Source organism: Bos mutus, chromosome 6, assembly GCF_027580195.1.
Source record: "Bos mutus isolate GX-2022 chromosome 6, NWIPB_WYAK_1.1, whole genome shotgun sequence".
In the NCBI taxonomy this organism is placed as follows: domain Eukaryota; kingdom Metazoa; phylum Chordata; class Mammalia; order Artiodactyla; family Bovidae; genus Bos; species Bos mutus.
In genome coordinates, this window is record NC_091622.1 from 112,800,015 (window position 1) to 112,822,885 (window position 22,871).

The 22,871-nt window shown below is 46.4% G+C and overlaps 1 protein-coding gene across 7 annotated transcripts in view; it reads left to right on the forward strand.

Moving 5' to 3' along the window:
* KIAA0232 (KIAA0232 ortholog) overlaps nucleotides 1–22,871 on the forward strand; it is an 81,811-nt gene that overhangs the window by 13,549 nt on the left and 45,391 nt on the right. For 5 of the 7 annotated variants that reach the window (XM_070372741.1, XM_070372744.1, XM_070372745.1 and 2 more), the window contains one exon: nucleotides 18,152–18,650. In XM_070372741.1, coding sequence (XP_070228842.1) covers nucleotides 18,420–18,650 — 231 coding nt within the window. In that variant the 5' untranslated portion in view covers nucleotides 18,152–18,419. The remainder of the gene's footprint in view (nucleotides 1–18,151; nucleotides 18,651–22,871) is intronic. The other 2 variants (XM_070372747.1, XM_070372748.1) reach the window with 1 other exon arrangement.

Genomic DNA, 22,871 nt, shown 5'->3' on the forward strand with positions numbered 1-22,871 from the left:
ATATGCTGGGGGTGGGGTGGGGTAAGAATCTGCCTACGCACACAGGGGACACAGGTTCGATCCCTGGTCCAGGAAGATCACACCTGCCTTGGAGCAGGTAAGCCTGTTCACCACCACTAGCTCAGCATAGCCCTGGAGCCTGTGCTCTGCAACCAGAGAAGCTGCTGCAGTGAGAGACCTGGGCACCGCAGCTGGAGAGGAGCCCTCGCTTGGCTCAGCTTAGAGAAAGCCCAGGCGCGACAGTGAAGATCCAGCACAACCAGATGAGCAGATTAATAAAAAGAAGGATGTGCTAGATGTGAAGCAAAACGGCTTGTCTTTGACTTCAAAATCGTATGCCAGCAAGGCTGCAAGTCAGATGAGGGGTGAACGGTATGGCAGAGAGGACACAGCTTTGGACCTGGGCCCACAGTGACCCCCATCCTGACCCGGGACCTTGAGTGCTCGCTTCAGTTTCGTAACCCATCAGACGAGGAGGTTTGGCTGAACTCAGTGCTTGTTGATGGCTGTGAAGGCAGGATCTGCACAACTTAGGGGCCCAAACGTTTGCTGAATGAATGAATGGGGAGAAGAATTCTTAGCCCAGGGGACTTACTGCATGAGGCAGTGGGTGGGGTGACGGGCAGGCCCCCCACCCCTCCCTTGCCTGTGCCCCTTCAGCCCCTCTCAGATTTAGTCCTGGAATCTACCACTTGATAGCTCACATGGTAAAGAATCCGCCTGCAATGCAGGCGACTCCGGTTCGATTCCTGGGTTGGGAAGATTCCCCTGGAGAAGGGCTAGGCTACCCACTCCAATATTCTTGGGCTTCCCTGGTGGCTCAGCTGGTAAAGAATCCGCCCGCAATGCAGGAGACCTGGGTTCGATCCCTGGGTTGGGAAGATCCCCTGGAGAAGGGAAAGGCTACCCACTCCAGTATTCTGGCCTGGAGAATCCCATGGACTGTGTAGTCCGTGGGGTTGCAAAGAGTCGGGCACAACTGAGCGACTCTTCCTTTCACTTTCTACCACTTGGAGAAATGTTTGAACAACCCTGGGTTAGGTGACCCCTCTCTGAACGTGAAGATGGTGTGCTTCCAGGGCTTCCCCTGTCACTTCCCTGGACACCTTTTACCAGGATAGAAGTTGCAGGAGAATAAACGCAGTTGAAGTCACACGTAGGGTGAGCTGTGCCGCAGACATGTTGTTTCCTGGCGCAGCTGAAATAGGGTCCCACTGCCCCGGCGGCTGTGAACCACAGATGTTTGTGCTCGGTCCTGGAGTCAGCAGTCCCCTGTTGTCGGCAGGATTGGCTCCTGGAGACTCTGCAGGACGACCCTCTTCGTGCCCCTCTCCTAACCTCTGGGACTGCATTTCTCGGTCTGCAGGCACACCAGTCTGGTCTCTGCCTCTATCTTCGTGTGACGCCCTTGAGTGTGTCTGCCCAGATTTCCTCTTCCTTCTGAGGGCATCAGTAGCTGACACAGGGTCTAAACAGGTAGATCGAATAATGAATAGTGGTTGGTGGGAGAATGAAGAGGAGTTACTAACGGAAAGTGATTACGTTGCCTAGAACTTTGGTTAGCGCACTCGAGTTCTTAAACATAAAACAGCGTTTCCATAGAGCGGAATCGTGGATTCTGCCTCTTCTGCAGAGCGAACGATGTGCAAGCACAATCGTTCCGTGCATGTGCTGAAGTCACGCTCTCTGAGCTTTTAAACCACTGGGCAGCACGCCACCACTGCCTTCCCGGTGAAGCCGCCTGTGCCCCCCACGGTGTCCTGCACGAAGTAGACTCACCCCAAGTGGCGGCTGTTTCTGATGTTTCAGCTGAGGGACCTGTGACTCCGATGGGGCCTTTGATTCCTTTGTGAGTCCTTTGGTGGGCGGGTGCTCTGGAAAGCAGGAGCAGACAGTTCAGCATGCAGAGTGGGGATTCGGACCTGCCCGAGGGGGCCGCACCTGCACGCGGGAGGGAGCCGTCGGGCTGCCGGGCAGGCCCCAGCCCAGCCTTGCTCCCCTCCCGCCACGGGGAGCCGTGTATGCGCGCCAGTCAGTCACCGTTGTAGGGCAGTCCTGGGGAGGGGCACAGTGCGGCCAGTGGGGTGGCATTTTTCTTAGAGTGTTTTTTGAGTGACTTGGTTTACTGGTTGACCTTCTAGAGAAATGCAGGATAGGGCTGTTCCCCTTTGTCTCTGACTCCACTCAACTCCGCCCCCCCACCGTCTGTGTGACATGTACATATGTGTGTAGGGGGGTGACACCCCCTGTGTATGTAATGTGTACATATGTATGTGCAAGGGTGATACTCCCACTGTATATGTAACATGTACACATGTGAGAGGGGCTACACCCCCACATGTATGTAACATGTACATGTGTGGGGTGACACCCCCACTGTGTATGTAATATGTACGTGTGGGGAGGGACACCCCACCATGTATGCAACATGTACGTGTGTGGGAGTGACTCCCCTCACTGTGTGTGTAACATGTACATGTGTGTGGGGGGAGACAACCTGCATGTGTGTAACATGTACGTGTGTGGGAGTGACTCCCCTCACTGTGTGTGTCACATGTACATGTATGTGTGGGGAGACAACCCCCATGTGTGTAACATGTACATGTGTGGGGTGACACCCCCACTGTGTATGTAATATGTACGTGTGGGGAGGGACACCCCACCATGTATGCAACATGTACGTGTGTGGGAGTGACTCCCCTCACTGTGTGTGTAACATGTACATGTGTGTGGGGGGAGACAACCCCCATGTGTGTAACATGTACATGTGTGGGAGTGACTCCCCTCACCGTGTGTGTAATATGTACATGTATGTGTGGGGAGACAACCCGCATGTGTGTAACATGTATGTGTGTGGGAGTGACTCCCCTCACCGTGTGTGTAATGTGCATGTGTGAGGGGGGGTTGGGTGGTGAACAGAGTGATGGTTCACATTAAGCTTTTCTTTCCCAGATTAAACACACTGACTTCCTGAAACTTACATTATTTCACGTGTTATCTATGCTGACCCACTGTTTTCTTGGTGTGGTCTAGACTTCCTTGATTTTCTGCGTGTTTTCAGATATTTATCAGTCGCATGGAGATCCTTGGAGCAACAGCTTCTCAAAAATTTGAAACCCTGTATGCTTCTGCTGCTGCTAAGTCGCTTCAGTCATGTCCGACTCTGTGCGACCCCAGAGACGGCAGCCCACCAGACTCCCCCATGCCTGGGATTCTCTAGGCAAGAACACTGGAGTGGGTTGCTATTTCCTTCTCCAATACATGAAAGTGAAAAGTGAAAGTGAAGTTGCTCAGTCGTGTCCGACTCTTAGCGACCCCGTGGACTGCAGCCCACCAGGCTCCTCCGTCCATGGGATTTTCCAGGCAAGAGTACTGGAGTGGGGTGCCATTGCTTTCTCCAGAAACCCTGTATAATGTGGATTAAACTCTCATCTCATTTAATCCTGCCTCTCTCTTTCCCCTGCTGGTTCAGCCGCTTTGATGATCATTGGGTCTCTTATAGAACCTGTGGTCCACTTGTGCTGTGTTCATGCAGGACGGGATCCCTGGAAAGCCAGACTTAGATGCAGACCAGCGCCTGAGGTCACCCCCTTTGGGGCCAGAGGACCCTCTTGGGTGGTTGTGAGTCCTTACAGGATGGTCTGCATCGGTGAGGAGCTTGACTGACTCTGGCATCAGCTCAGCCTGCTTTCAAATCCCAGCTCTTCCTCTTTTTTTCTGGGGAAATTCATCTTCTCAGTTTCAGTTTCTTCATCTGTAAAAAGGGGACGCTTAGGTGGTAAGGCTTAAGTAAGCATAAGCTGCTTCTGCTGTTGCTAGAAGAAAACCATAGCTTCTGCTATAAGGAAGAAAGGATCTTTGCTCACTCATTCTGGATACAGGTGACTGAGCTGTATCTATGATCTTAGATGTCAAGTAGCAGGAAATGTGCTTAACCAATAAAGAATGTTTGTGGAAAACCTAGACAGACATCCTTCTTAGTGAGGAAGTGTGGAAACGTTTCCTGAATAATCACGTACATGACACAGGACGCCCCGCTGGGGCTGCTGCCCTTCCCCGAGCTCCGCAGCCCAGACCATGCGTCAGTGGGGGCGGGATGCGGGGAACAGAGCCGCCGGCCTGCGCAGATGACGGCCGTGGAGAGGACCTAGGAGCATCTGGAACCTGGTATCTGGGAATAAAGCTAACAGCCATGGTCCATGTAAAAAACTTAACGATTTGAACACATCCATGAAATCTTAAGGTTTTGACCTGTATTGGGGCTCTTTATATAAATCATTTCACTCTGTCTTTTGAGGGAAGGAGTTACTTGGTTTTGTTTTTTACATTTAAAAAGAAAATTTTTTTTGGCTACCCCTTGTGGCTTGTGGGATCTTAGTTCCCCAACCAAGGATCCAACCCACGCCCCCTGCATTGGAAGCATGAGTCTTAACCTCTGGGCCACCAAGGAAATCCCAGAGAGTTTTAATTAGTATCAAATTCCAATCCAAAATGTATCACCTTTGTTGAGTACCACACTTTGCTGAGTACAGTATTTTAAATACATATTTTTAGGAATGTTGTACTGTTAGTCTGTCTTTAAAGTACTTATATTTGGGGGGTTTTGGAAAAGTATATCTGTTTCACTGATCTAAGGAGAATTACATAAGACAAGTAGGAACTTGGGCTCCAAGTATCATCGGGCCTCTCAGGGTGTTTCCCAGGTTCAGGAGTGCCTCGAAGCACACTGAGTCAGTAGCATTTCTGAGGTTTTCCACACATTTGTTGGATCAGGTACTATACTTCTAGCCCGCGTCTCCACCAGCCCCAGAGTGTACCCTCTGAGAATCATCCTTTTTCCTCCAGTGTGGATCCACTGGCCAGCTGGATCACTCTTGGCTGTGGTTCAGCCCTTAACATCGTGTGTTAACATCAGGTGCCTGCCTTGATCCCCTGAAAAATAGCTTGGTGGTTGTGTGAAATAGAAGCAGACCCGAGACCATCTCAGTGGCTGTGGGCACCCCCACGGTGTTCAGGTGCCTGCCTGCCTGCTGTGCTTGTCTTCTGCGCCAGTAGATAGTCACAGCGCGGAGGATTCGGGCATCAGCTGGTGGCCTCTACGTGTATGTCATCAAAGATAATAAATGAGGACCCAGGCATGCCTGGGGAAAAGGGAGACTCTGGAAGTTTCCAATACCACAAAGGAGTGCTGATTGATTTTACTAAATAGAATAGTACAATTTATGCAGATTATTTATAGAATAGGAGAAGGATACACCTAATGATCTCATTCCTAAATTAATCTTCAGTTTTCTTTTTAAAAATTTTTTTAAATTGGAAACTTTTGAAAATTATTGTTTTGGCTGCGCTGAGTCCTTGTGGCTGCTTCCTCTGGGTGCAGAGAGCGGGGACTGCCCTGCAGTTGTGTTGCGGGGGCTTCTCATCGCGAGGGCTTCTCATCGCGAGGGCTTCTCCTGTTGCAAAGCACAGGCCCTGGAGCGCTCGGGCTTCAGTAGGTGTGGTGCACAGATAACTGTCCCGCAACACGTGGGAGCATCCCAGACCGGGGATCGAAGCCTTGTCCCCTCCACTGGCAGGTGGATTCCTAACCACTGGACCGCCAGGGAAGTCGCAGGTTAACTTTTCAGCCCTCTGGAAACTGAGGCTGTAAGGACCTTAGGTGATCTGTGTCTTGCTTACAATGTGGGCCTTAGAGAAAGTGTTAATTCTTTGTGGTTAGAAGATTATGTTTACCAAAGCACATTCTGAGGAACACAGAACCAGTCGGTCTTCAGCAAGCGTGGAGATGCAGCTTTGTCTCCTTCCTGGAGGCGCCACAGGCCTATTACTCCCATAGTAAAAGTTTCAAGGTGTCCTAAAATTAAAAAAGAAAACACTGCTTTTATTTCAGCCCTGGTATTTTCCTAACTCATGCAGAAAGGAAGTAGTTCTATAACAGAAGTGATACATTTTTATGCCACCTAGCAGGCTCTCTCTTAAACCTTGACACTGTTCATTTAAATAGCTTCCTAGGGGCTATACTATGGTGTCTCAAGAGTCGCATCTAAACCTTGGTTTAACCTTTGAAGCATGTGATCAGTGGGCGCAGAATGGAAGTGTGTATAGCAGCCCTGTTCTGAGTTCTCAAATCTATATCACTTTGCAAAATCAAATAGACAGTTTTATTTTGATTCTTTAAAATTTCTGACTAGTAAGATACGAGTCAGATAATCTGTATAAAATTTTTATACTGAATTAGGTATCTCTCGTTGACAGACCTAAAACATTACCAAATATTGTTTATTACCTAGGTTCATTTTAGAGAACTGTAATATGTATTAGTACTACTGTTCATGGGGTTCTCGAGGCAAGAATCCTGGAATGATTTGCTGTTTCCTCCTCCGGTGGGCCACATTTTGTCAGAACTCTTCACTGTGACCTGTCCATCTTGGGTGGCCCTGCACGGCGTATTTCATAGCTTCGTTCAGTTAACACAAGCCCTTCTTCCATAACAAGTCTGTGATCCATGACAGGGGAGCCTGGCATCTGCATTCCACGGGGTCACACAGAGTTGGACGTGGCTTAGTGACGGAACAACAACAATACGTATTGAGTAATACAGTGGCTTTTAATAGTAACTACCAAAAAATTGGCTCACTTGTCTTACTCTTAGTGAGTTGTAGGATTTCCGGCCATTTTTCTCCCACTCATTGAAACTCAAGATAGATGACTTTGTAGTTTTGAGATGAGTAGTTGAAAGCTGTAAAATTTCTGTACATAGACATTTTGACAAGCAGCAAGTATTTGAAAATTTACTGTAATACACAGTGATCTGCTCTTTTACTTGATAGAATGTTTCATCCTTGACAGAGTAGTTTTCATTATGTTGGAGCTTTTTGCATTTTTAAAAATTCCAAAAATCTGCCTTTTTTTTTTGTTTGTTTTGTTTCCAAATAAACTTGCTTTTGAAACTTCACCGGGGTCCAGTGGTTAGGAATCTGCACCCCACTGCAGGGGCACAGTTGCCATCCCTGGTCAGGGAAGATCCCTGTGAAAACAAAACTAATAAAATCACTTTAGGTTAGTGAAAATATGCATTTCTTAGAGTAAGATCAATTTAACTTGCTCCTAACTGAAGTTTTTAGGTTCCTAAAATTTAGTTTGTCTCTTTTCCAACATTTTTTCTAAAAGCTGTCTAGAATTTCATAGTAGTGAACTTTGTTTGAATTTTTGGGTTTTCTTTGATAGCTGCTTTGTAATCTTTGAGACTACTTCTTCACTTCATATATATTTCCATCTCCCTTCCCTGGTGGCTCAGACGGTAAAGCGTCTGCCCGAAATGTGGGAGACCCAGGTTCAATCCCTGCGGTGGGAAGATCTCCTGGAGAAGGAAATGGCACCCCACTCCAGTACTCTTGCCTGGAAAATCCCATGGACAGAGGATCCTGGTGGGCTACAGTCCATGGGGTTGCAAAGAGTCGGACATGACTGAGCAACTGCACTTTCCTTTTGACCCAGATGGCTTCATATATGTTTTTTAATCCTAGGAACTGTATGACATGAAATTTGCCCCTTTTAGGGGAAAAGGGGGCATTTTTCTAAATCTCTATAAAGACTTTTTTAAAGGCATAAAAACTACCATTTTACAGCCCTGCTAAAGAATTCTGATGTCTAAGCTAAATACCTCATTGGTTACTGTACTGTGACAACCTGCAAATAAATTATAATCCTTGAAAAAGCAGTTCAACTTTTCAGACCGGAAGTATTAAGTGGTGAGTAGTGAATCAGCAAGTAACTGCCAGTCAGGTCAACACTTAGAAACAAAGCAGGGTTACTTGACGTAAGCAGTTCATCTCCTTCATATTTAGCCCAGGTAAAGCTATCAGAACATAAAGGCTGGTCTGGACTTTGGTTTCTATAAGCATTTGACAACAGCACGGTCAGTAGAGAAGAATCCCCCCAAGTTGGACAGTTCTTGCCTTTTATTCATTCCCATGTCACACTTGATCTGCGCCTCATCTGTTTGCTTTAATGGGAGTCTGTTCGGTGCTTCTGGTTCTTACGCAGAGCGGAGCGCTTTCACCTGTACCTTACCTTCATGTAGTCGGTTCTTCCTCTTAAACAGACACTAACCAGGGTCTGCTACGTGCAGCAGTCTATTCAGGCATTTGCTAGTTACTTTTGCTATCAGGTGGTAGTCTTATTTTACCCCACTCCGGTACTCTCGCCTGGAAAATCCCATGGACGGAGGAGCCTGGTGGGCTGCAGTCCATGGGGTCGCTAAGAGTCGGACACGACTGAGGGACTTCACTTTCACTTTTCACTTTCATGCATTGGAGAAGGAAATGGCAACCCACTCCAGTGTTCTTGCCTGGAGAATCCCAGGGACGGGGGAGCCTGGTGGGCTGCCGTCTACGGGGTCGCACAGAGTCGGACACGACTGAAGCAACTTAGCAGCAGCAGTAGTAGTCTTATTTATAAGAACTATCTTACATTCATGAAAAAATTCATTTTGTTTGTCCCTGAAGAATCTACACTGATCATTTCTGGTTACCTGGCTAGTAAAAGTGGAATTTCTTAATCTATTATGCAGTTCTTCCTGTTTGCACAGAAGGAACTCATGTCCTGCACTAGATTTGTTGATTGCGTTATTTTATAATGGAACCTTATTTCCTAGGTCTGGACACACTTCTGGATGGGAAAGAGACTGTAGATCTGATTGTCCATTTCTGTGTAGTTTTCCAGTTACATGGCTGAATAGGTGTACATGACCAGCTTTTAGCCCCTGATCCTGTCCTCAGTGACAGAGCTGTGGGGTAGAATCCATAGATTCTCTGTGGGTTTTCCCTTCTAGCCATACATTGGCTCTGGAGCCAGGCTACCTACTAAAGAGAATAAGCTGTACCTTGTGTTCCAAATCTGTGCACTGAGATCTGAAAATAATTGGCAAGGATTAGATGTATATGCTTAACTCACGCATTATATGAGTGCCCTCTCTGGTTTCCTGGCAAAAGTTATTTAGGAATTTTGTGAAAGTGGTAGAATATGAAGAGTCAGTGTTTCAGACGTCTATCTCTTTATTCTCGTTTCTGTGTTCTTTTTTCTATTTTATACCCTTTACCCTTCCCCTTCAAAGGCTTTTCAATCCTTTGGACACCCAAATTGAAAAATTATGACAAATTATGAAAAGATAGTCTCAGGTAATATAGGCCCCTTTGATGAATACTGAGCACTTTTTAACAGTTTTTTGATGAAACTGGTAGTGAAAAGGACCAGTTAAAAATAGAGTGAAGGCATGAATTACCCCATACTAGGCCACAGGGAGGGCAGTGGGCTCGGTGGGGAGAAGTCTGCACCATGCCTGAGACGCGGTGAGCCCCTGGGAGGCGTGTGTGCTTGGGGCTTCCCAGGTGCCCCCAAACACCCCCTCCCATGCCAGTGTATGAATACTGTTTTCTCTCCCAGACTCTCTCCCTCAGAATTCACTCCCCCAGTTAGATTGGGGAGTATTTGGCCAGACAGTTTTGATCACCTGCCAAAGGGCTCAGCACTCTGCTGTACAGCACCTGGACCATGTCAGGCTAGGCCCTGAAGACCAACCTCATTTGGAGGGAACCCCCGCACAGGAGGCGCTTGCAGAAGCATGTGAATGGGGGGTCCCTGAAGGACGAGGCTGCTGAGGACAGTGAGAGGCCTCAGTGTCGCCAGAGAGCACAGATCGCCCTGTGCGGAGAAGGCTGCTTAGGGGCCCAGGGCGGGACTCCACCGCATTACTGCCTAGCTGCTCTTATCTTTGCAGCGTTCATGCCTGCCAGAAACCTTCCTGAGTGTTAAAATGAGTCTCTTGTATGGATTCTTTTTGCAATGTTTTAATTCATCCTTGGCTTTGAATATTCCATCTGAATATTTACCAGATGGCTGGGGTCAATGTTTGGAGAAGGCAATGGCACCCCACTCCAGTACTCTTGCCTGGAAAATCCCATGGATGGAGGAGCCTGGAAGGCTGCTGTCCATGGGGTCGCTGAGGGTTGGACACAACTGAGCGACTTCACTTTCACTTTTCACTTTCGTGCATTGGAGAAGCAAATGGCAACCCACTCCAGTGTTCTTGCCTGGAGAATCCCAGGGACAGGGGAGCCTGGTGGGCTGCCGTCTATGGGGTCGCACAGAGTCAGACACAACTGAAGTGACTTAGCAGCAGCAGCAGCTGGGGTCAACGTTAGACTTACCATGTCAGACTGTAGAGTTGTTTCTTGTCGAGCCCCCTATTTGTTGCCCCTTGAAGTAACAGTGAGGACTGGGGCTGTTGACGCCTGTTGCTGCCCGCCCTTCTCCTCCCTGGCACCCCCACCCACCCACCCACACCCCTTGTGTAAATGAAGTGAGCCCCTGAAACTTGGGTTGGTTGATGAGGTGGGAGTGACTCGCTCCAGGAGAAGCTTTCAGAGCTCGGGTACACACTTGGGTTCAGATAGTCTGTTTTTTCTCTCACTTCTGGACTGGCGGGGTTCAGGGCTGGCGGCCAGGGTCGTCCTGTGTCCCAGAGTGGTTCTGCTCAGTGATCGTGCCAGGCACCCATGCCCGTCCAGGACGGACACGTAGCATGAGCAGGATACTGGCATTGGTGTTCGTCTCCAGCCATTGGGAGTGGTTTCTGCAGCACACCCGCTCCTGGACTAAATAACCTTCCTCCCAGATGTTGCCCTTGGCCCCCCTGTCCTGTGTATCCTCAGCTTTCTTTTGTCTTTTATTTTTGCTCTGTTCAGTTCAGTCGCTCAGTCTGTTTGCGACCCCAGGGACTGCATCCCGGAGCCTGCTGAAACGCATGTCCGTCACGTCACTGATGCCATCCAACCATCTCATCCTCTGTCGTCCCCTTCTCCTCCTGCCTTCAATTGTTCCCAGCATCAGGGTCTTTCCCAGTGAGTAGGTTCTTCACATCAGGTGGCCAGAGTATTGGAGTTGCAGTTTCAGCATCAGTCCTTCCAATGAATATTCAGGACTGATTTCCTTTAGTATGGACTGGTTGGATCTCCTTGCAGTCCAAGGGACTCTCAAGAGTCTTCTTCAGCACCACAGTTCACTGCATCTCTTACCATTCTCTCCAGTCTGGCTTTGTTGTTCCATAATCATAACTGTGTGTGTATGTTCTGCTGTAATGGAGTCTGACTTGTTGAGATGTTTGAGGCCTCTCAGACCTAAGGGTGACGCTTTGCCAGGTCCCTCACACAGCTCCTCTGGGACGCAGGTAGGCACCCCACCTTCTGGTACAAGGAGGAGTGTCAGTGCAGTTTGCAGGCACGTGAGGGGCGTGGGAACTCTAGAAAAAAGAGCTGACGGTTCTCATTTAGCCCAACACAGTCATCTGCTGGAGAGCGTCAGAGCCAACCTTGTCAAGTAGAACTTCTGTGATGAGAGAAATGTCCTGTGTTCCGTATTCACAGGGTCACCACTAGCCACATGTGGCTGTAAGAGCACTTGAAATGTGGCTGAGGAACTGATTTTTTTAATTTAAATAGCCAGTGTGACTAGGGGCCACTATTAGACAACGTAGTAAGGCTCTGGAGCAACACTGGGGTGACATAATGTTAGGTGAAAAATGCAGAATATGAAAGTACATATTCATATTTAATAAGTAGAAGTGATGAAAGCTTTTAAGTTCTGTGTGAAAATAGTCACACAAACACTGACAATCATACCAGTATACTAACAGTGAACTACACTAGAGTGGAGAAATTGTGTATGTCTGCCCTTCCGCTTCCATATTTTAAAAAAATCCTTTAAAAAACCTGTACAGTAAGAATTACAGTGTATTATAAACTTGCACATAAAGGGCTCCGAGACCCTAAAAGAATGCTTCAGCAAGTGAATATTTGCTTGAGCAGAGCTTCGCAAGATTTACACCTGGCCCAAAGAAGCCATGTTTACGACTGGTCATGGTCCAGTGCTCTCTGCGATTGGCTGTGCTGTGACACAGCTAAGTTGAGAAGACAGCCCACAAGTAACATGTATGTTCCGTGTCAGAAAGAGTGTGCTTTTTGAAATAATTTTTATGAGTCTTTGAGCAAACCTAAAAATATGTATGTCACCAAAAAAGAAGTGGGGGGGAGCACCTTAGTATGTTTTAGTTTCTGCCGCGTGTCTTTTCCACTTGGAGCACTAAGGAAGCTGAGCTGCAGAGAGTGTCTCCTGTAGATTTGAGAACACTGATGGGAGCTGCCGTTTGAATTCTTTTCATCACTGTTTGTGGTGCTGCAAAGAGTGTAAGAGGAGGGCACTGTGTTTCTTACAACATTGTTACACAGGGGAGGAAAATTTGAAAGGTCAGTGGACTTCTTCAGAACCCCCCATCAGCACCCCCAGCCCTGCAGGAAAAAACCGAAACTGCTTCATCATTAAATTACTCATTTGAAGATTGTGGCATTACCATGTTTTGTCTGGCAGTTTGCTGAAAAAATTCTTACGTAATGACTTAGGTACTTAGACGTGTTTTCTTTTCTTCTAGATAGAGAAATCATTTGGGACTAATTGTATCACTCTGAAAACATGTGGACCAGATAATTAAAGAATTAAATGCTTTCATGTTTAGGATTCAGTTTGTGGTTCTGGTTCCCTGTCTGATCGTAATGTGTCACAGGCCCCAGGGCCCTGACTGCTGGAGACGGAGGGTGACGTGGGGTTTCTTGTGTGGGGGGCGGCGGCGACGTGGGAGTGAGCAAGGCTTGACGGACGCTACCCCCCCTGCCCCCCACTCCACCAGGCTCACAGTAATAACTTGGCCTGGAGGCTCTCTTCAACCCCCAAGTGTTCGCGGGGTGATGTTCATTCACTCCCAAGACTATTTTTAATTCTAGAGCCCTTGAAACACGTGGAAATGGTACAGTGGGCCGCACAAGGAAAGTGCTGTGTGCTGAGCGCCCGCGTCTGTATTACTGGGGACAGTGTGGCCTAACAGTGCATCTGCCATGGTCCAGACCACGGGAACCGGGCCGAGGGGTCCTCGGTGCTCCTGCGGATGCGCGCGGTCCAGAACACGGGAAACGGATCCAAGGGGCCCATGGCGGTTCTGCGAATGCGCACAGGCCGGAGCACGGGAAACGCGGCCGAGGGGTCCATGGCGCTTCTGCGTCCATCCTCTGCACTCCACGACTTGAGCTCTTCACAGTCCCATTGGAACTTGTGCTAGAGCCAAGACTGTTCCTCACAAAAGCAAAGACTCTGCTATGACTAGAACTAGGTTATTGTAAACGAAGGTGATTCCATAGTTTTTTTTTTTTAAGGATAGTGAGGTAATTGAGTATTTTTTGTACTAAAAGCTTAACGTATTTTACATAATTACTGTTCTTCAGATAATCTTATTAGTGAAGAATCCTGTAAGAGTAAGCAGACAGTTGACAAGGGGAGTTTACAATAATACCCCCTTCCACGGGTGTGACATTTGGTGAAATGCAGAGGCCACAGATACTTGGAGGCGTTTCTCGCTTGCTCATTTGCAGCAGCCTTGTGAGAAGTTGAGGGGTCGGGAGAGCAAGGATTTACTATTCTCTTTTCCAGATAAGTTATGGGCACCAAACCTAGGTCGGTGCGCTTTCCACTCGTCTGTCTTGCCTACATGAATTAAAGAAGGCGCATCCTTCCATGGGCATTTGATTAGCTATATATGTATGTTTTGGTTTCAAACCATTTAAAATTTAAAGTAAAGACAAATTCTAAAATGAGAGTATTATTCTTGGACCTTTAAAATTATCATTTATGCAGCTCACTCTTTAGGATGGTTTGGGTTAATTTTGCATGGGAGAAGGATGCTCAAGATAATTTGAAGGCCCTTTTTTCTCAGTGTAACCCTTTGTAGAAGAAAAAGTTGGAAAAATGGGACAAAACAGCCTGTGAATATATATGGTTGTGCTTTTTCTCTTAGAGAACTTTAACTAAATGCAGTTTACCTTCATGCTAACTAAACTTCATGTTCTGAAATGAGTGTGAAGGCAAATAGACAGAGTTTGGCATTTTGGTGTTTGCCAGCTGTGTTCTTGAACTTGCCAGGTGAATAATAAGTGGGTTTTGCATATGCTTGTTGCTGCTGCTGCTAAGTCACTTCAGTCATGTCCGACTCTGTGTGACCCCAGAGACAGCAGCCCACCAGGCTCCCCCATCCCTGGGATTCTCTAGGCAAGAACACTGGAGTGGGTTGCCATTTCCTTCTCCAATGCATGAAAGTGAAAAGTGAAAGTGAAGTCGCTCAGTCGTGTCCAACTCTTCGCAACCCCGTGGACTGCAGCCTACCAGGCTCCTCCGCCCATGGGATTTTCCAGGCAAGAGTACTGGAGTGGGGTGCCACTGCCTTCTCCAATATGCTTGTTAGATCCCGACATTGTTTTGGCCAAGTGGTTAAGCAGGTAACTCTCAGTTCAGAACTAGAATATAAAGGCTTCCATTGGGTCAAATGTTTGCTCCTTTGCCAAAGGCTTGCAGCTTAGGAGAAGGGAAGCTTAGTTAACAGCCCACTGTTTATCCCTGGGTCACCTGTTAACAGTTCAGGTTCACAGCGAGGAGCTTCAGGAACGTTTAGACCTGTCACTGTGGTACTGGAGTGCTGTCTCAGACCCTTGTTGTTAGGGTCCTCTCCCCGGCACTGCTCCGCTGACCACGTAGTCTGATGCCCCTCCTCCCTGACACACTGGCCTTTCCTCTCTTTCCTCCAGTCCTCTGAGTCTGTTCTGTGTGGACAGTAAAAGCAAACTATAACCCCTAATGACTGTAAGGATATGGGCAATTTAAAATTTATATGAAATTGACTATGAACACATTACGGCAAGACTCTCTTAGGGGTAATGATGCAAGGTTTTAACTGGCTTTGATGAGATTATGGGCACTTGGTGTGTTTGGCTTTATTTTGTCTCTCACCTACTTCTTGGGTCCTTTCCCTTGGCTAAATCTCTTAATGACAACAGAGAGAATCCCACAACCATTTTAAAATAAACATAGTACACTAAATAGTTTTTGTTTTGTTTTGTTTTAATCAGTCTTTACAGTGAACCGAGTCTGTTGTGTGAATTTTTAAAGTCTTTATGCATTTAAAAAATGGAGAAAAGCCTTCCACTAAGTTGCTCGCAGTGAAACAGATTTGTAGAAGTTCTCTGGCCAAGACAATTAACATCCCCTTCATTAATGGTGTTTTTCTGATTCCACTGTACTCTGGATCTGACGTATATTGTTGGATTCAGGTTCCTAAACTTTTGTTTAGAATTTTTTGCATCTGTGTTCATGAGCCATCAGTTCAGTTCAGTCGCTCAGTCGTGTCCGACTCTTTGCGACCCCATGAATCGCAGTACGCCAGGCCTCCCTGTCCATCACCAACTCCCGGAGTTCACTCAGACTCACGTCCATCGAGTCAGTGATGCCATCCAACCACCTCATCCTCTGTCGTCCCCTTCTCCTCCTGCCCCCAACCCCTCCCAGCATCAGAGTCTTTTCCAATGAGTCGACTCTTCGAATGAGGTGGCCAAAGTACTGGAGTTTCAGCTTCAGCATCATTCCTTCCAATGAACACCCAGGACTGATCTCCTTTAGAATGGACTGGTTGGGTCTCCTTGCAGTCCAAGGGACTCTCAAGAGTCTTCTCCAACACCACAGTTCAAAAGCATCAATTCTTCGGCGTTCAGCTTTCTTCACAGTCCAACTCTCACATCCATACATGACCACTGGAAAAACCATAGCCTTGACTAGACGAACCTTTATTGGCAAAGTAATGTCTCTGCTTTTGAGTATGCTATCTAGGTTGGTCATAACTTTCCTTCCAAGGAGTAAGCGTCTTTTAATTACATGGCCACAGTCACCATCTGCAGTGATTTTGGATCCCAAAAAAATAAAGTCTCTCACTGTTTCCACTGTTTCCCCATCTATTTCCCTTGAAGTGATGGGACCGGATGCCATGATCTTCGTTTTCTGAATGTTGAGCTTTAAGCCAACTTTTTCACTCTCCTCTTTCACTTCCATCAAGAAGCTTTTTAGTTCCTCTTCACTTTCTGCCACAAGGGTGGTGTCATCTGTATATCTGAGGTTATTGATATTTCTCCAGGCAATCTTGATTCCAGCTTGTGCTTCTTCCAGCCCAGCGTTTCTTATGATGTACTCTGCATAGAAGTTAAATAAACAATATACAGCCTTGACGTACTCCTTTTCCTATTTGGAACCAGTCTGTTGTTCCGTGTCCAGTTCTAACTGTTGCTTCCTGACCTGCATGCAGGTTTCTCAAGAGGCAGGTCGGGTGGTCTGGTATGCCGATAGTTGCATCCTATATTTTTAATCTCAGACATTGTAGTTTTCATCTTTAGATATTTGATTTTTATTATCTTTTTTGAACTTATGGAATATAGTCATAATTGCTGTTTTAAAGTCTTTTTCTCCTCCTTCTAACTTTTGTGTCAATTCTGGATTGGTTTCAGTTCATTTTTCTCCTCATTTCCACTCCCTTTGTGTTCCATTTCTTTGCATGCCTCCTAATTTTTTAATTTTTTTGGCCACACTGTGCAGCTTGTTGGATCTTAGTTCCCTGACCAAGGACTGAACCCAGACCCTCAGCACTGAGAGTGCAGACCCTAACCCCTGGACCGCCAGGGAGTTCCCACATATCTGCTAATTTTGATTAGGTGCCAAATGTGGTAAATTTTATCTTCTTGGGCGGTGGATATTTTTGCATTCCTGTAAATTTCTTGAACTTTGTTTGGGGGCCTTAGTGAAAATAGTTGGAAGCAGTGTGGCCTGTGGGGCCTTGAATTTTAAGATGTATTAGGCAAGTCCAGAGCAGTGTTTACTGTAGGGCTAGTGACTGCCCATTACAGCGTCGAGACCCACTGAGCCCTCTGCCTGATGTGGCCGGAACTGTGAGGTTTTCCAGCCCCGACTGGTGGCAGCAAGCAGTGCCCCCGGCCGTGCTGAGCCCTGGGCCCGTCTCCGCCTGTGCTCTGTGATGACCCTCTCCTGTGTACTGGCCGGGTCCTCGCCTGCGTGCCCCGATCAACACTCTGTGGAAGGTGCAGGAGCAGCCCTTGCCAGTGTCTGCTGATTTCCTCTGGGCAGCTTTCCCCTCCTGGTACATTTTCCCTGTGATCTTCAGCTGCCTTACCTTCTCTCACCTCCTAGAGCCCCTGCTTCAGGTCCCCGCCTCGTCGTGGGGCGCCGTCATTGGATGAGCACTGCCTCGTCTACCTGCTTCAAGTGGTGTCCAGATTGAATGTATTGTTTAATTGGTGATCCTCCTGGCATCCTGAGATCCACACATGTTAAAAGAATTTCGGAAGATGTTTTAATTTTGAGAGTCAGCTGGAAAAGTTTAGCAAGTAAAAACAGAAAATCTTTGCTTTGATTTATCTAGTTTTTATAATTCAGAAAAGACAGTATGGTAAGGAAGATTTTAGAAAGTAGCAGAAGCCATATGACTGTGTTTGCATGGTCAGTCGTGTCCAACTCTTTCTGACCCCATGGACTGAAGCCTGCTAGGCTCCTCTGTCCATGGAATTTTCCAGGGAGGAATACTGGAGTGGGTTATCATTTCCTACTCTAGAGGATCTTCCCTACCCAGAGATCAAACCTGCCTCTCTTGTGTCTCCTGTGTTGGCAGGTGGGTTCTTTACCACTGTGCCACCTGGGAAGCCCAGAATACATTAACCTAGTAATACATTAATCTAGTGATATCGTCCTGGGGTGGATTTAAACCTGTATGTAACATCTAATGTGTAGTTTGAGATGAAATGCAAGAAGCTGAGTCTTAAATTTTTGGTAAGGAGGGTCTGTCTTTCTGGCTTGATGCTCTTACTAGAAATAACTATTGATACATTTTTTAAAAGTCATTTTTGGTAGCCCTCTGATTGTCTGCCAAAATTCCTATAAAAGCTGATCCAATGAGATTTACCTATTACTGTTAGTCTTCATTTTCTAGTGGCATAAATTAATCAGAACTCTAGCATAAAGCATATTATGACTTAATAAAGCCATTGTTAGATTAGTTTGACATGTTGAAAGGGTTAATTTAGTGAGAAAAGCTATTAAAAGAGTGGCCTGTATCACAAGTGATCAGAGAGTCAAACAGGAATCGTTTATTTGGATTTTTTTCAAAAGATCAATAATTTATATCTGTACATAATGCTACCTTTTTTCTCTCTTATTTTTGTAGGTTCTGCTGGAGACTTACATTTGGCCTCGATGTGAAATTAAAGTAGAACATCGTATCTAAATGTATGTTAATATCAGGATGTTGATTCATTGGTCATGCCTGCAGAGGGAAATTCAGTTGTAGATGGCTGACTGCCAGCAGAAATAAATGTTTACCCTAGATGTCCAGCATCTCTCCTTTTTACTGGAGTGAAAATCCCCTCCAGACACCAACAGAACGTCACTGCAGAAAATGCTTCGCATCTTAAGGATGTCAGCCACCTCAGTTCATGCGCCCTGTCTGTGCAGTTGCTGTGGACGATTTACCATCTGAAAGCTCCTCCAGCTCTTACCCAGGCCCCGTATCTGTCTCTGAAATGTCTCTGCTTCATGCTTTGGGTCCCGTGCAGACCTGGCTGGGACAAGAGCTAGAGAAATGTGGCATTGATGCCATGATTTATACTCGATACGTCCTCAGTCTTCTGCTGCACGACAGCTATGACTACGACCTGCAGGAACAGGTATTTACGTGCTGTAAATGTTTTGTGAAAGCTCATGATTGTGTCTGCATGTCTGCATTTTTCCTCCCGAGAGTGCTTTTGTACTCTGGAGCAGGTAGACGGCTGTGGTCCAGAAACTTTTAAGCTGATGAGCCAAGTCACCGAGCACACTGGTGCAGTCACTGTCTCTGAGACTTGATCGACGTTCTGGCAGACTCTGGATCTTCTCGTGGATGGTAGTAGTTAGGTGACCTGCTGCCTTGGAGTAGCACTGCTCCAGAATGTTGGTTTAGGAAAATGAGACATGATGATAACAAGTTTTAATCATTGTGTCTATTAATACTGCTTAACGTTTCAAACTTTAATATTTCATCTCCAACAGTGATGATAAGCTGCTTATTAATCCAAGTGTGTGTTTTGAATCAGGAGAGTTAAAATTTTGATAAAGCATATAACTTTAAATACTCAGTGGATATGAATTTGAGGAAACTCTGGGACATAGTGGTGGACAAAGAGCCTGGCATGCTGCAGTCCCTGGAGTCGCAAAGAGTTGGACACGATTTTGCGACTGAACGATAACCAAATGACCTTAAATGAGCCATTATACATATTACTTGACTTAGGTGCGTAGGTGAATAAAGCAAACAAATCTGTGTTCTTGACAAAGATCTCAACTTTGGTCTCACTCACCAGGAGAAGCTGCTGAGTATGAGGCTTGCTGAAAGGGAAGCAGAGCTCTCAGCACCGAGCGGGTGGTTTCTGAGTGACTGCGGGGCACAGATTTCACCTAAAAGGGAGTGGTTGGGGACTTCCCTGGTGTCCGGTGGTTAGGACTCTGCGCTTCCATTGCAGAGGCCGCAGGTTCAATCCCTGGTTGGGGAACTAAGATCCCACATGTGGCGAGGCGCAGACAAGCCAAAAAAAAAGAGTTGAGTGTTTTGTGGGCAGTTCTTAGTTGTTGTTTTAAACCATTGTTAGGAACACTGAAAGCAGGAACAGACTTTCATTGACACCAGAAACTGGCTTTGACGTTCCGAACCGCAGAGGAGTCTCATAAACACGGGGGCTTCACGGCAAGCCCCGCCCATCACGCGTTGCTGGTGCAGCGTGCTCTTCACTGCTGGGGTTTGCTCGTTCTTTCCACATTTTCCTCGCTTCCAGATTGGCTACTGGCCTGTCTGGTGACAGTTGGGACAAGTAAGGTTTTGAGGGAGTTGACGTGTAAAAACCTAATCATCAGAAAATGTGTTATTTTGGTGGTCAATAGTTTGTATGATTTTCTTGCCAAAGCTCTATTATTTTCCATCATCTTTCCAGTAAATGTAAATATACTTTTTTAGGGGCAAGTAAAATGTTAAATCCACCAAATAGACTAGAGATCTGTTCAAGAAAATTAGAGATACCAAGGGAACATTTCATGCAGAGGTGAGCACAATAAAGGACAGAAACTGTATGATTCTAACAAAAGGAGAACGTATTAAGATGTGGCAAGAATACACAGAAAAACTGTAGCAAAATGGTCTTAATGACCTGGATAACTGTGATGGTGTGATCACTCACCTAGAGCCAGACATCCTGAATGTGAAGTCAAGTGGGCCTTAGCATGACTATGAACAAAGCTAATAGAGGTGATGGAATTCCAGCTAAGCGATTTCAAATCCTAAAAGATGATGCTGTGAAAGTGCTGCACTCAATATGCCAGCAAATTTGGAAAACTCAGCAGTGGCCACAGGACTGGAAAAGATAAGTTTTCATCCCAGTCCCAAAAAGCACTGCACAGTTGTACATATTTCACATGCTAACAAGGTAATGCTCAAAATCCTTCAAGCTAGGCTTCAACAGTATGTGAACCAAGAACTTCCAGATGTACAAACTTGATTTAGAAAAGGCAGAGGAACCAGAGATCAAATTGCCAACATCTGATGGATCATAGAAAAAAAACAGATAATTCCAGAGAAACATCTTACTTCTGCTTCATTGACTTCACTAAAGCCTTTGACTGTATAGATCACAACAAACTGTGGAAAATTCTGAAAGAGATGGGAATACCAGACCACCTTACTTGCCTCCTGAGAAACTTGTATGCAAGTCAAGAAGCAACAGTTAGAACTGGACATGGAACAACAGACTGGTTCATAATTGGGAAAGGAGTACATCAAGGCTATATATTGTCACCCTGATTATTTAACATCTATGCTGAGTACATCATGCGAAATGCCGGGCTGGATGAAGCACAAGCTGGAATCAAGATTGCAGGGAAAAACATCAATAACCTCAGATATGCAGATGACACCACCTTATGGCAGAAAGTGAAGAAGAACTAAAGAGCCTCTTGATGAAGGTGAAAGAGGAGACTGAAAAAGCTGGCTTAAAGCTCAACATTCAGAAAACTAAGATCATAGCATCTGGTCCCATCACTTCATGACAAACAGATGGGGAAACAATGGAAACAGTGACAGACTTTATATTCTTGGGCTTCAGAATCACTATGGATGGTGACTGCAGCCATGAAATTAAAAGATGCTTGCTCCTTGGAAGAAAAAGCTATAACAAACCTAGGCAGCATATTTAAAAGCAGAGACGTTGCTTTGCTGACAAAGGTCCGTCTAGTCAAAGCTATGGTTTTTTCAATAGGCATGTATGGACATGAGAGTTGGACCATAAAAAAGGCTGAGCACCAAAGAATTGATGCTTCCGAACATTGGTGTTGGAGAAGACTCTTGAGAGTCCCTTGTATGGCAAGGAGATCCAACCAGTCAATCCTAAAGGAAATCAACCCTGAATATTCACCGGTAGGACTGATGTTGATGCCGAAGCTCAATACTTTGGCCACTTGATGTGAAGAATCAACTTATTGGAAAAGACCCTGATGCTGGTAAAGATTGAAGGCAGGAGGAGAAGGGGTTGACAGAGAATGATATGGTTGGATGACATTATTGACTCATGAGTTTGGGCAAACTCCTGGAGACAGTGAAGGACAGGGAAGCCTGGCGTGTCACAAAGAGTCAGAACTGACTGAGCGACTGAACAACGAGCAACAACCAAAGTACAAGAATTAATATTTCCAGAAATGAGGAAGGTGTTTCTGTTAACGTAGAAATCATATACTTCAGTTGTAAATATATACTCATGAAACAAGTCAGAAGTATTTAAGTGTTAGATGCTGTAGGACATTGAAAGGGAAAAAACGCAGGACTGCTGCTGAGATTCCCGTTGAACACTTAGGTGATCAGAGTTGTCTGTGAACTCCTGAGTTCTTTCTTCACTGTAGGAAGCTGGGGACGGGTCCTGGCCGCCATCAGCACGCTCCGTGTTTGCTCCTCCCTGTTCTGGTTCATGTTTAGGACACAGGACACATAAAGGTCAGTGGAAACAGAGCATGCCGAGAATCACAAGGAGAATCCACTGGGAACCAGAAGGATCCTGAAATCCTTTTCTGCTTGTCCCAGGCTAGCACGGTGCCAATAAGTCTCATGCTGATGGGGAAGGTCATATTGGAAATGTCCTTTCATAGGAGAGGACCCAAGGGTCAGCCAGCCCCTCGGTAACTTTTCCGATCCTCGAGGAGGAGGATATGCTCAGAGTCAGGGCAGGGAGCCACGGAAGGCGCTGAGCTGACCTCCTGTGGCTCAGTCTCCGGCCAGCAGGTGTGCTCGGGAGCCCGCTGTAGGCGACGAGGCATGCCACCTCCCTGGTCCCTGGGTCACACCCACGGTGGCCTCACCCCCCCACCCCCGCCCTGTCCATTGGAGGTCAGGTGACTCCGCCTTGGGGGTGTTTGTTTTCTCACATCTTTTCTCATCCCTCAGTCCTTGAATTAGCCTGACCTTGAAGACGACTAGTTTTAAGGTCATGGCTGCAACTACTGACCTTATTTGTCATGATGAATTCATGGCTTTCTCAGTTTTGGTTAAAGAAACAGAGCTCCTGAGGTCTAAGAAACAGGTCTGTGCTTGTCCCACCCTCCCTGGACCACTGGGGAGGAAGTGCAGCTGATCAGGCCCTCATCTAGGTCGAGGCTGACAGGCAGCCAGGGTTTTAAGTGTGACCCTCTGATCTGGGCGGGGCTGGGAGTACATTGTGGCATCAGCTGATGCCTGTGTAGTCCTGGGCAACAACCGCCTTCTAATGTGTAGATACTGTAGTTGGGTCACAGTAATTTTACTTCCACAAGGTTTTCTTCGGTTTTTTTTTCCTTTTTGGTTATGATTACCATATTCTGATAAACGTATGCTTAGCTAA